At 42.0% G+C, this 12,060-nt stretch overlaps 2 protein-coding genes across 2 annotated transcripts; both read right to left on the bottom strand.

The window, feature by feature from the left end:
* Window positions 1-4,596: 4,596 nt before the first annotated feature.
* Window positions 4,597-5,143, bottom strand: LOC113565539. The gene is made up of 3 exons (XM_026987837.1): window positions 5,115-5,143; window positions 4,889-5,053; window positions 4,597-4,830 (listed from the first exon to the last, which is right to left on the bottom strand). The coding sequence occupies exons 1-3, from the start codon at window positions 5,140-5,142 to the stop codon at window positions 4,733-4,735; spliced, it is 291 nt and encodes a 96-aa protein (XP_026843638.1). The 5' UTR covers window position 5,143; the 3' UTR covers window positions 4,597-4,732.
* Window positions 5,144-6,037: 894 nt separating this feature from the next.
* LOC113565416 (titin-like) lies at window positions 6,038-11,383 on the bottom strand. Its single transcript, XM_026987336.1, has 4 exons — window positions 8,139-11,383; window positions 7,509-8,048; window positions 6,384-7,418; window positions 6,038-6,158 (listed from the first exon to the last, which is right to left on the bottom strand). The coding sequence occupies exons 1-4, from the start codon at window positions 11,381-11,383 to the stop codon at window positions 6,038-6,040; spliced, it is 4,941 nt and encodes a 1,646-aa protein (XP_026843137.1).
* Between the last annotated feature and the right edge of the window lie 677 nt (window positions 11,384-12,060).

The following is a 12,060-nucleotide window of genomic DNA, read 5'->3' as shown; positions in this document are numbered from 1 at the left end:
TTATTAGTCCACAAATAAAACTTTTGGTTGTTTGTCTATCCATGACGAGGGGCCTGAGCGATGGGTGGAGCTGGAGAACTGGTGGCATAAACAGATCAATAAAACAAAACGTAGAAGCAAAGCCAGGGTCGACAGCACCACAGAAACTACCAAAGGGAATGTAACCAGAAGACAAAACAGCAACACCAACAACTGGCGCAGTTCCCATGCAAATTTCTCAAGAACTGCCGCCCGACCCCAGCCCCAATGCCAGATCCTGCCTATAGGACAACGACAACACTCTCCACGCCATTAACTGTTGCCCGTCTATTTGTTGCTACAAATAATGTGTAAGCAGGCATATTTTTGTCAACGAGGCTAATTTCTGTCACAGATTTACGTGACAATGGCCTCCGCAGAAGGCAAAAAGCAGCCCCCACCCCACCAGCCGAACACAACAAAAAATATGGATGGGGGGCGGTGGCGAGGGCGAGGGCGAGGAAGAAATCCAAAGAAATCCCCCAAAAAAACAACAATTACAAAACAAGTTTCATCAAAGGAGCTGGGCGCTGGGGTTCTGCTGGGGAGCTATGTAGGTAGGTTCTGGCTGGTTTTTGGTTGAAATATTTGTTGTTCTTCTTTGGCTGCTCTGTCACTGAGGTTCGTCGTCGTCTTCGTCGTCGTCGTTTTGCGGGCAGTCCGTAAAAGCCATAAAAAGAAATATAACAGGCAGAAGCAGAAACAGCAGCAAAAGGAAAAAAAACAGAGAAGCCCAAAACAAAACTGAGCCGTGAAGCAGCAGCGTCACAAAAAAATAAAACTGGGTTAGCTTGGGTCCTACGAGTACGAGTACTCATACTCATACTCATACTCACACTCGTATTCGTATACTTATTCGTACTCCTCCTCGAGCCGCCCCCTCTTCCGTGCCACTCATTGTTGTCTTTGCACCTACGCTATGGTGTGTTTTTTTGCTCTTTATGAATGATGCGCCCTGTTGTTGTCCGTCTTGGTTATTGTTGTCCGAAGAACCTGAATGTATGACACATATGCAATGCCCCCCACCGCACTCTACACTGTACACACACTCATCCCACGGATGATTCTAAGCATTTGTGCTAGTTTTTTTCCTGAAAGCATCTTAAAGACCAGGCATAACAGCATGGATGATGGCCAGTACAGCCAGAGATCGATGCAAGTCTTTCGCCATAGTCAAACCAGAGCAACACTGGGGCAGTCGTAGATTATCTATATCTGGAATATTCCCTAAATGTTGCCCTCAAGGGCTTTTAAGATTTCTGCCTCCCTTGTACAATGCAATGGTAATCCTCTCGGAGCAAAATATCTTACGACACTTCCTAAACCCCTTTTAAAGTAAAGTCGGAAAGCTTCTTACACAGTGAAAGCTTAGGGAGAGCCATCTTAATCCCGGTGCTGGTCCTCTGATGCTCCTCTGCTGCTTGAAACTTGAAACGTACATCGTACTTGTGTACGCTTGATTTAATAACTGATAGTTAAGAATATGTGAGTATAAATTACAAATAGTTAATCGTATCACTTATAGCAGACACACACAATAAACCATCATCTAATATCGATAATAATAAGCGACAGTTAATTAATGTAAGTTGTTAATGTAAGAAAACATCGCTGACGCTTATTAGGACACACATCAGGGAGCACATCGGATAGTTAAGAAGACAAAATTTGTCGGAATTCAGGCATTAAAACGCTATGCTCTATTTTTTTAAATACCTTTCCCGTAAAAAAGTTCACAATAAAATTATTCAACGTTTTAAATTCCACACCTACAAATATTTCACATTCGAAACCTTTGAATTTTTTTTTTTTCTCAACACATTCATGGGCAAATATTTTCTCATAACTCGCACAGCTTGATGCTTGTAAATCGTGGATTTCCATTCTAACAAACCGAATTCCATCTGTGTCATTCCCAAAACTATGACAAATAAAGAAGGAATGTTCTAAATACAGAAAGCTACCGCTGGAATGATATTCCGACTATTCAGCAACAGGATTGATTGGTATTCACAGTGGTTTCGTAAAACGATGCTTCAAACGGAAAAAAAAATGATAAAAGAGGCACTTGATAAGCTATAATTTTGATAAAAAGATTAGGATACAAATATATAAATTAATGTTAATGGTGGTAGAGCCAACCCGTTTGCAATTGAAAAGTACCCTCAATTTGGGAATAGCCCAATGCCCATGCCATTGAGGTGGCCCACAGACATTACCGGGCTCTGGCTCTGGCTCTGGCTGTGGCCGATAGCGATCCGAAACTCAATGGACATTACCGCAAAACAGCAGGAGGTGGCCATCATCGAACCCGTAGACAGTCAGTCCATCACCATTGCTGATTGACGCTGATGTGTTTGCCACCAGATGAACATTTAATTCCTTCTTCTGTGCCCAACCCCAGCGCCCCTTTCTGCATATATGGTGCCCAAGTGCCTGCTGTCCCTGCGTCCCTGGCTTTTGTTTATTGGCTGACAAGTGCTGCACATCCGGGCTGGTTGCGTTTTGCGGAAATGAGCAAATGACTAATGACTGACCAAGCAGAGCGTGAGAGGGAGAGGGGGGATACACCCAAAGAGCTACAGAGACACCCATCCATACGAGTGTATATCCTCTTTGGAGTCCGGCTCTGGCTTTGGTTCTCGTTCTGGTTCTTTTTCTGTTTACTGTGCGCTTCAATTAAAGCATCTTGCAGGAAATTGAACTTTTAGTCAAGTGGCCAAAGGATGGGGGCAGATGGGCAGATAGTGGATGGTTGGGTTTGGATTCGAGATGGAATGCCACTGGGGTCAGAGGGGGCAGCGTCATCAATCTGTTACGTACTTGACTTGAAGCGGGGGGTGGTGGTGGTGGTGAGGCGCTGTTTAAAGCTTCAGTGGCGTATCCGTATCCAGTTGTTGCATGTGCCCAAGATTTGTTTTCCTTTTACTCAGCTTTTCCTTGGCTTTCCTTAGCTTTTCCTTGGCTTAGCTTTAGCTATTTCTTCCTCGGCTCAAGTTTGATTAGCACTTCACTTCACTACAATAATCACAATGTGATTGGCGTTGGATTTACGCTTTTCCTTTTATTATGTGAATTATTTGCTTATATTTTTTTCAAAAACTTAACATTGCTGTTTAGCGTTACACGTTCACGTTCCATCGCCATCGCCATCGCTTAAGTACGAATTTCTCATAACATCAGCACTAGAGAGATCTCCGCTTTCCCGTCGTATCTCAGGCGTCACGGTGCAACCCCAAAAGCGGTGCTCACGCGCCAAATAACAAACGTGCACTGACACATCCGTGCAACATTATGCGGATTTTATGGCACGACAACGACAACGACACAAGACCGACCCAAAGAACCCGACGACCAGCTACGACGGCGGCGGCGACGGCGTTGACGACCTTCGACCAGAGCTTCGTTTTTTTAGATCACACGAAAGCACAAAGTCAGCATTCAATAAGAAATTTGTTGTCCTAGGCGCAACAGACGAAAGCCGACGGCCCAGTCGGCTCATGAGCGCCGGAGAGCACTCCACAAAGAGAGTCTGCACATGCGCGCCCATTAATTTCGAGGCTGGCAATGCTGTCAGCTTGAGAGTCTCGAGAAATTCGAAACTGGACAGTGATTTGATGACGATGAAGATGAATGAATGAGTGTATGGGCTGTATGGAGTCTGGGTGTGGGGGTGGGGGTGTGGGGGTTCGCTCTATGAATGGAGTGGGATGGATGGTGGGGCCTGTTTTGCAAGATAGGAGGGTTGATTCAAGTTCAGGTCGCCCTTTGACCACAAAATACCGGCTGCTAGCTAATAAACTCCCAAGGAGCAACCAAAAATGTTGTTCGAATTTATTGTTCAACATTCTTCTGCTCGTCGTAGTCCTGATTCTGGGGGCCTTTGCTGGCCCACTCTCACCCCTCCCCGCAAAAAACTAAGACTGATAAATGGCCACGCACTCTGGCAATTTGCAAGTTGTCTTCAGCTAACCCCAAAAGTTTTATATGCCTCATCTTGTTGTAGGCGGGCGGGCGGGGGGTGTGGTGGTGCCATTACGGTTCTGGTTTCAGGTCCCAGGTCCTGCTCCCCCTCTGAGTGCTGTCCTGTCTTTGCTGCTGTTTTTAATATACAATATTAGCCGGTAGTGATGTTTCAATTAATTTTTAAGGTGCTGCCCCCGTCGCTCCGACCCATCTTCAGTGGAGGCAGCACTTGTCAGTGTCAGACAGAGACGGCCAGAGATATGGCCAGAGATGAAGATAGAGAGGCGGCCACGAGAAGAGACCGAAGGGAAAATGTGGGGCGGAACCGCATGCTAAGATATGATGGCAGATGCCAAGCAGAGGATGAATAAATGGCCTGGATGCAAAGTTTAAATTTTTCATAGTCGGTTGCTTCGGTTCGGATGTGTTCGGTCGTTGGGCTCCCGCTCGCTCTTCTGTGGTTTGGGCCTCCTCTATTCTTGTGGTTTGCATTGGTCAAACTGTAGAGCAATCGGACATTAAGCAGCTGCCATGGCGGAGAAGACAGATTATTGCATTTTCATTCCATATTCGATTCAAGGGAACAAAATGCAACATTATTAAGACATAAAATATGTGCGGATACAAGTTATACTTTGGAAGAATTTTGTAGTAACATATTTACAGGGAAAACTCATTCTAATTGTCCAGAAGAGTGATGGAATGACTGCTCATAATGCAAATGGATGTGGAACCAAATCGATTCCAGTTACATAAGATCTATATCTGTGATTTTGTGTGTCACCATAGGGGTACACCGTCTCTTGCTTTTATCCACACAGTATCCGGAAACCATTTTGATGAAACCTTTTCAAAGTCGAATTAAATATTATGGGGAATTCAAGATTTATAGTAAGAAACTCACGCGGCCTGTTGTTTAGTTCACGCAAACATATCTCCACTCTTAGCTGGCATTCGTTTTCTGCCTGAAATCCGCAAACTTCATCATAGGCACACGTGAATCCATCGAATGATAAAGGACAATACGGGTATGGGCAACCTTTGAACTTTAGAGCAAGACTCAGAGGAGCTGATTCGGGATGTTTAATATAGTAAATCTAATTAAAGCTGTACAAAATAATATAGATCACCTAAGAGGAGAACGATAATGGACTTCATGTTGTTTGAAAGAGCTAGCACATGAGACTGGTGTATAATGGGATTTCTCCAGTTACGGAAAGTTGGTTACGGAAATTATCTTGTTGTTTTCCACTTATATTATAAATCTACCATAAACGAGCGGTAATGTGCTCAGCAGCGGCAAGGGCCGCGTCTCTACATTTATACCCGATATTCAATCAAGATGTGTGTTGCTATCTCGCTCCCCTCCGCCACCGACAATGAGCGCACAATGCACGAGGAAGAGTGTGTCAGAGAGAGAATGAGTAAGCGTATTAGATTAGATTCTTCTTATTAGATATTTTAAAATAAAATATTTTAGATTTAAATTAGGTGTTTTGATATATTTTTTGTAAAATTCTTCTTCGAATTTATTTGCCGTTTTTTTTATAGCTTCATCTGTTCTTCTTTTTTGGGTTTATCTGCTATTGCTTAATCCAATTTTTCCCCGGATTTTCGTTTGATTCTGATATTTTCTAGCAACCATACTTCTTCTTTCCTCTTCTTCTGTCCATTCTTCTTTCTCCACTGCTTCTGCTTCTGCTTCCGATTCTGGTTTCTTTTCCTTAGTCTTCGCTTCCTCTGCGAAGATGAGTTTTTGAAAATTGATTTCGTTCTAAATTGTTTATTTTTTTCTTTCTGATGCTCGTTTTGTTATTGGTTATTGTAATATTTTTTGTTCTCAATTGGTGACCTTTTTATTTTCTTCCAAAAATGATGTTTCTGTCTGTGATTGATTCTCTTTTGGATTTTTCTTCTTCACATTTTTCTTCCTTTCTATTTTGGTTATAGTTTTTGTTGAGGATTTTTCTGGTTATCCTTTTGCCTTTTCTGTTGTCGATTCTGATTACTCTGAAGATCCTTCATCTTCCTGCATTATCGAAGTGGGTTCCATTCATTTAGGTTCCTCTGTTGGTTCTTCGGTCGATGTGTCCTCTGATTTTGGTGTCTCGTTGTGTTCTTCCTTTGGTATGTGTCCTTCAAAGAAAGGTGCCCCGTCAGGTGCTTCCTGCGATGTGTGCTCTGATGATTTAAGTTTCTCTGCAGGTTCTTCCTTGGATATGAATTCGGGTAATTTAGGTCCCCATGCAAGTTCTTCCTGCGATGTGTCTTCTTCTGATTTTGGTGTCTCGTTTGGTTCTTCCTTCGATGTGTGCTCTTCTGATTTAAGTTTCTCTGCAGGTTCTTCCTTGGATATGAATTCGGGTAATTTAGGTCCCCATGCAAGTTCTTCCTGCGATGTGTCTTCTTCTGATTTTGGTGTCTCGTTGGGTTCTTCCTTTGATATGTGTCCTTCGAAGAAAGGTGCCCCGTCAGGTGCTTCCTGCGATGTGTGTTCTTCTGATTTGGCTGTCTCTGTGGCTTTTTCTTTCGATGTGTCTTCCTCTGATTTTGGTTTCTCTTTTTGTTCTTCTGTCGATGTGTCTTCTTCTGATTTTGGTGTCTCGTTGGGTTTTTCCTTTGATATGTGTGGTTCGAAGAAAGGTGCCCCGTCAGGTGCTTCCTGCGATGTGTCTTCTTCTGATTTTGGTGTCTCGTTGGGTTCTTCCTTTGATATGTGTCCTTCGAAGAAAGGTGCCCCGTCAGGTGCTTCCTGCGATGTGTGTTCTGCTGATTTAAGTTTCTCTGCAGGTTCTTCCTTGGATATGAATTCGGGTAATTTAGGTCCCCATGCAAGTTCTTCCTGCGATGTGTCTTCTTCTGATTTTGGTGTCTCGTTTGGTTCTTCCTTCGATGTGTGCTCTTCTGATTTAAGTTTCTCTGCAGGTTCTTCCTTGGATATGAACTCGGGTAATTTAGGTCCCCATGCAAGTTCTTCCTGCGATGTGTCTTCTTCTGATTTTGGTGTCTCGTTTGGTTCTTCCTTTGATAAGTGTCCTTCGAAGAAAGGTGCCCCGTCAGGTGCTTCCTGCGATGTGTGTTCTTCTGATTTGGGTGTCTCTGTGGCTTTTTCTTTCGATGTGTCTTCCTCTGATTTTGGATTCTCTTTTTGTTCTTCTGTCGATGTGTCTTCTTCTGATTTTGGTGTCTCGTTTGGTTCTTCCTTTGATAAGTGTCCTTCGAAGAAAGGTGCCCCGTCAGGTGCTTCCTGCGATGTGTGTTCTTCTGATTTGGGTGTCTCTGTGGCTTTTTCTTTCGATGTGTCTTCCTCTGATTTTGGATTCTCTTTTTGTTCTTCTGTCGATGTGTCTTCTTCTGATTTTGGTGTCTCGTTGGGTTCTTCCTTTGATATGTGTCCTTCGAAGAAAGGTGCCCCGTCAGGTGCTTCCTGCGATGTGTGCTCTGCTGATTTAAGTTTCTCTGCAGGTTCTTCCTTGGATATGAATTCGGGTAATTTAGGTCCCCATGCAAGTTCTTCCTGCGATGTGTCTTCTTCTGATTTTGGTGTCTCGTTGGGTTCTTCCTTTGATATGTGTCCTTCGAAGAAAGGTGCCCCGTCAGGTGCTTCCTGCGATGTGTGTTCTTCTGATTTGGGTGTCTCTGTGGCTTTTTCTTTCGATGTGTCTTCCTCTGATTTTGGTTTCTCTTTTTGTTCTTCTGTCGATGTGTCTTCTTCTGATTTTGGTGTCTCGTTGGGTTCTTCCTTTGATATGTGTCCTTCGAAGAAAGGTGCCCCGTCAGGTGCTTCCTGCGATGTGTGTTCTTTTGATTTGGGTGTCTCTGTGGCTTTTTCTTTCGATGTGTCTTCCTCTGATTTTGGTTTCTCTTTTTGTTCTTCTGTCGATGTGTCTTCTTCTGATTTTGGTGTCTCGTTGGGTTTTTCCTTTGATATGTGTGGTTCGAAGAAAGGTGCCCCGTCAGGTGCTTCCTGCGATGTGTCTTCTTCTGATTTTGGTGTCTCGTTGGGTTCTTCCTTTGATATGTGTCCTTCGAAGAAAGGTGCCCCGTCAGGTGCTTCCTGCGATGTGTGCTCTGCTGATTTAAGTTTCTCTGCAGGTTCTTCCTTGGATATGAATTCGGGTAATTTAGGTCCCCATGCAAGTTCTTCCTGCGATGTGTCTTCTTCTGATTTTGGTGTCTCGTTGGGTTCTTCCTTTGATATGTGTCCTTCGAAGAAAGGTGCCCCGTCAGGTGCTTCCTGCGATGTGTGTTCTTCTGATTTGGGTGTCTCTGTGGCTTTTTCTTTCGATGTGTCTTCCTCTGATTTTGGTTTCTCTTTTTGTTCTTCTGTCGATGTGTCTTCTTCTGATTTTGGTGTCTCGTTGGGTTCTTCCTTTGATATGTGTCCTTCGAAGAAAGGTGCCCCGTCAGGTGCTTCCTGCGATATGTGTTCTTCTGATTTGGGTGTCTCTGTGGCTATTTCTTTCGATGTGTCTTCCTCTGATTTTGGTTTCTCTGATGAGTCCTCGGCTGTTGTGTTTTCATCTGTTGTGTATTCTTCTTCTTTGACTTTTTCTGTTGGGCCTTCTTCTATCTTGCCGTCTTCTGCTATGTCTTCTTCTATTGCTTCTTCTTCTGTTGTGTACTCTTCTGTTGTATCTTCTTCTTCAGTTGTGTCTTCTGATGTTATGTCTTCTTCTGTTACGTCTTCTTCTGTTATGTCTGCTTCTGTTCTATTTTCTCTAGTTGAGTCATCTTCTGTTGGGTATTCTGTCGTTTCTTCTTCTATTGTGTTCTTCTCTATTGTTTGGTTTTCTGTTGTGTCTTCTTCTGTTATGTATTCTTCTGTTGTGTCCTCTTCTGTTGTGTCCTCTTCTGTTGTTGATTTTTCTGTTGTTGCATTTTCTATTGTTTCTTCTTCAGCTGTGCTTTCTTCGGTTGTGTCTTCTTCGGTTGTGTCTTCGCCTGTTGTTGGTTTTTCTGTTGTTGGTTTTTCTGTTGTTGGTTTTTCTTGTGTGACTTCTTCTGTTGTTTCTTTTTCTGTTGTTTCTTCTTCTGTTATGTTCTCTTCTGCTGTGACTTCTTCTGTTGTGTCCTCTACTGTTGCGTCCTCTTCTGTTATGTATTCTGCTGTTGTGTCCTCTTCTGTTGTTGATTTTTCTGTTGTTGCATTTTCTATTGTTTCTTCTTCAGTTGTGCTTTTTTCTGTTGTTACTTCTTCTGTTGTGTTTTCTTCTGTTGTGTCCTCTTCTGTTGTGTCTTCTTCTGTTGTGTCTTCTTCGGTTGTGTCTTCGCCTGTTGTTGGTTTTTCTGGTGTGACTTCTTCTGTTGTTTCATTTTGTGTTGTTTCTTCTTCAGCTGTGTATTCTTCTGTTGTGTTCTCTTCGGTTGTGTCTTCTTCGGTTGTGTCTTCGCCTGTTGTTAGTTTTTCTTTTGTTGGTTTTTCTGGTGTGACTTCTTCTGTTGTTTCTTCTTCGGTTGTGTATTCTTCTGTTGTGTTCTCTTCTGTTGTGACTTCTTCTGTTGTGTCCTCTACTGTTGTATCCTCTTCTGTTATGTATTCTTCTGTTGTGTCCTCTTCTGTTGTTAATTTTTCTGTTGTTGCATTTTCTATTGTTTCTTCTTCAGCTGTGCTTTCTTCGGTTGTGTCTTCTTCGGTTGTGTCTTCGCCTGTTCTTGGTTTTTCTGTTGTTGGTTTTTCTGTTGTGACTTCTTCTGTTGTTTCTTTTTGTGTTGTTTCTTCTTCAGCTGTGTATTCTTCTGTTGTGTTCTCTTCGGTTGTGTCTTCTTCGGTTGTGTCTTCGCCTGTTGTTAGTTTTTCTGTTGTTTCTTCTTCGGTTGTGTATTCTTCTGTTATGTTCTCTTCTGCTGTGACTTCTTCTGTTGTGTCCTCTACTGTTGCGTCCTCTTCTGTTATGTATTCTGCTGTTGTGTCCTCTTCTGTTGTTGATTTTTCTGTTGTTGCATTTTCTATTGTTTCTTCTTCAGTTGTGCTTTTTTCTGTTGTTACTTCTTCTGTTGTGTTTTCTTCTGTTGTGTCTTCTTCTGTTGTGTCTTCTTCGGTTGTGTCTTCTTCGGTTGTGTCTTCGTGTGTTGTTAGTTTTTCAGTTGTGTCCTCTTCTGTTGTATATTCTTCTGTCGTTTCTTCTGTTGTGCTTTCTTTTGTTGTGTATTCTTCTGTTGTGTATTCTTCCGTGGTTGGTTTTTCTGTTGTATATTCTTCTTTTGTGCTTTCTTCTGTTGTGTCTTCTTCGGTTGTGTTTTCTTCGTCTGTTGTTGGTTTTTCTGTTGTATCTTCTTCTGTTGTGTATGCTTCTGTTGTGTCCTCTTCTGTTGTTTCTTCTTCTGTTGTGTCTTCTTCGGTTGTGTCTTCGTGTGTTGTTAGTTTTTCTGTTGTGTCCTCTTCTGTTGTATATTCTTCTATCGTTTCTTCTGTTGTGCTTTCTTTTGTTGTGTATTCTTCTGTTGTGTTTTCTTCTGTTGTGCTTTCTTCTGTTGTGTATTCTTCCGTGGTTTGGTTTTCTGTTGTGCTTTCTTCTGTTGTTCTTTCTTCTGTAGTATATTCTTCCGTGGTTGGTTTTTCTGTTGTGTATTCTTCTGCTGTGCTTTCTTCTGTTGTGTATTCTTCCGTGGTTGGTTTTTCTGTTGTATATTCTTCTGTTGTGCTTTCTTCTGTTGTGTTTTCTTCTGTTGTGCTTTCTTCTGTTGTGCTTTCTTCTGTTCTGTTTTCTTCTGTTGTGCTTTCTTCTGTTGTGTATTCTTCCGTGGTTGGTTTTTCTGTTGTATATTCTTCTGTTGTGCTTTCTTCTGTTGTGTTTTCTTCTGTTGTGCTTTCTTCTGTTGTGCTTTCTTCTGTTGTGCTTTCTTCTGTTGTTCTTTCTTCTGTAGTATATTCTTCCGTGGTTGGTTTTTCTGTTGTATATTCTTCTGTTGTGCTTTCTTTTGTTGTGTATTCTTCTGTTGTGCTTTCTTCTGTTGTGCTTTCTTCTATTGTGTATTCTTCTGTTGTGCTTTCTTCTGTTGTGTATTCTTCTGTGGTTGGTTTTTCTGTTGTTGTTTTTCCTGTTGTGTATTCTTCTGTTGTGTCTTCTTCTGTTGTAACTTCTTCTGATGTTTCTTTTTGCGTTGTGTCTTCTGCGGCTGTGACTTCGTTTGTTGTGCCTGTTTCTGTTGTGGGTTCTTCTGTGGTTTTTTCTTGTGCTGTTGATTTTTCTGTTGTGTCTCTTTCTGTTATGTCTTCTTTTGTTGTGTCTGCTTCGGTTGTTGGTTTTTCTGTTGTGTCTTCTTCTGTTGTGACTTCCTCTGTGGTTGTTTTTTCTGTTGTTAATTTTTCTGTTGTTGTTTTTTCTGTTGTGTCTTCTTCTGTTGTTGGCGTTTCTGTTGTTGGCTTTTCTGTTGTTGGTTTTTCTGTTGTTGGCATTTCTGTTGTTGGCATTTCTGTTGTTGGTTTTTCTGTTATGTCTAATTTTGTTGTTGATTTTTCTGTTGTGTCTTCTGGTATTGAAGGATGGGGCGTCCCTTGATTCTTGACAATTGTTTCACACCATGGTTCTTTCCCAATTATGTGACATTCACCATCCACAATATTCGGGGCCTTATAAGCTATTACATAGATAAATAATTAATATAAAATATAACATGGCGGATAAATTACTCACGGGGTAACTTCGCCTGCTTTCTCAAACACATTACAAGATCGTATGTACAATTTGACGGTATTGTAAACCAGCATTTTCGTTTTGGATCTAATGCACAAAAGGGCTGTACGAAATCCCTCCGACTGATACACAATTCAAGACACCGGTTTTTACGTCCATTATGTCCATCAATGGTAATCAGAACTTGAGATAATTATATGGAACATTGAGGTATTTATACATGAACTATATTTTTATCTGGCGAGATTACCTACAAGAGTCAGCAGATGCGACCTCATCGCTCACAGCTCAACAAGAAGGACCGATGACTACCGTAGAACTAATGTGGAGACGAGATTTCGCATGTCCGCACGATTTGTGTCGGATTTGTCATGCCTAACCGTATAGTTCTTGAATTTGATTAGAGATAGGTTGATACAATATGATTTTACGGTAGGAA

The sequence above is a fragment of the Drosophila persimilis genome, unplaced genomic scaffold, assembly GCF_003286085.1.
Source record: "Drosophila persimilis strain 14011-0111.01,24,50 unplaced genomic scaffold, DperRS2 tig00000124-arrow-pilon, whole genome shotgun sequence".
NCBI classification, from domain to species: domain Eukaryota; kingdom Metazoa; phylum Arthropoda; class Insecta; order Diptera; family Drosophilidae; genus Drosophila; species Drosophila persimilis.
Note: the sequence above shows the minus strand (reverse complement) of the source record. Positions and strands in the feature narration are given on the sequence as shown.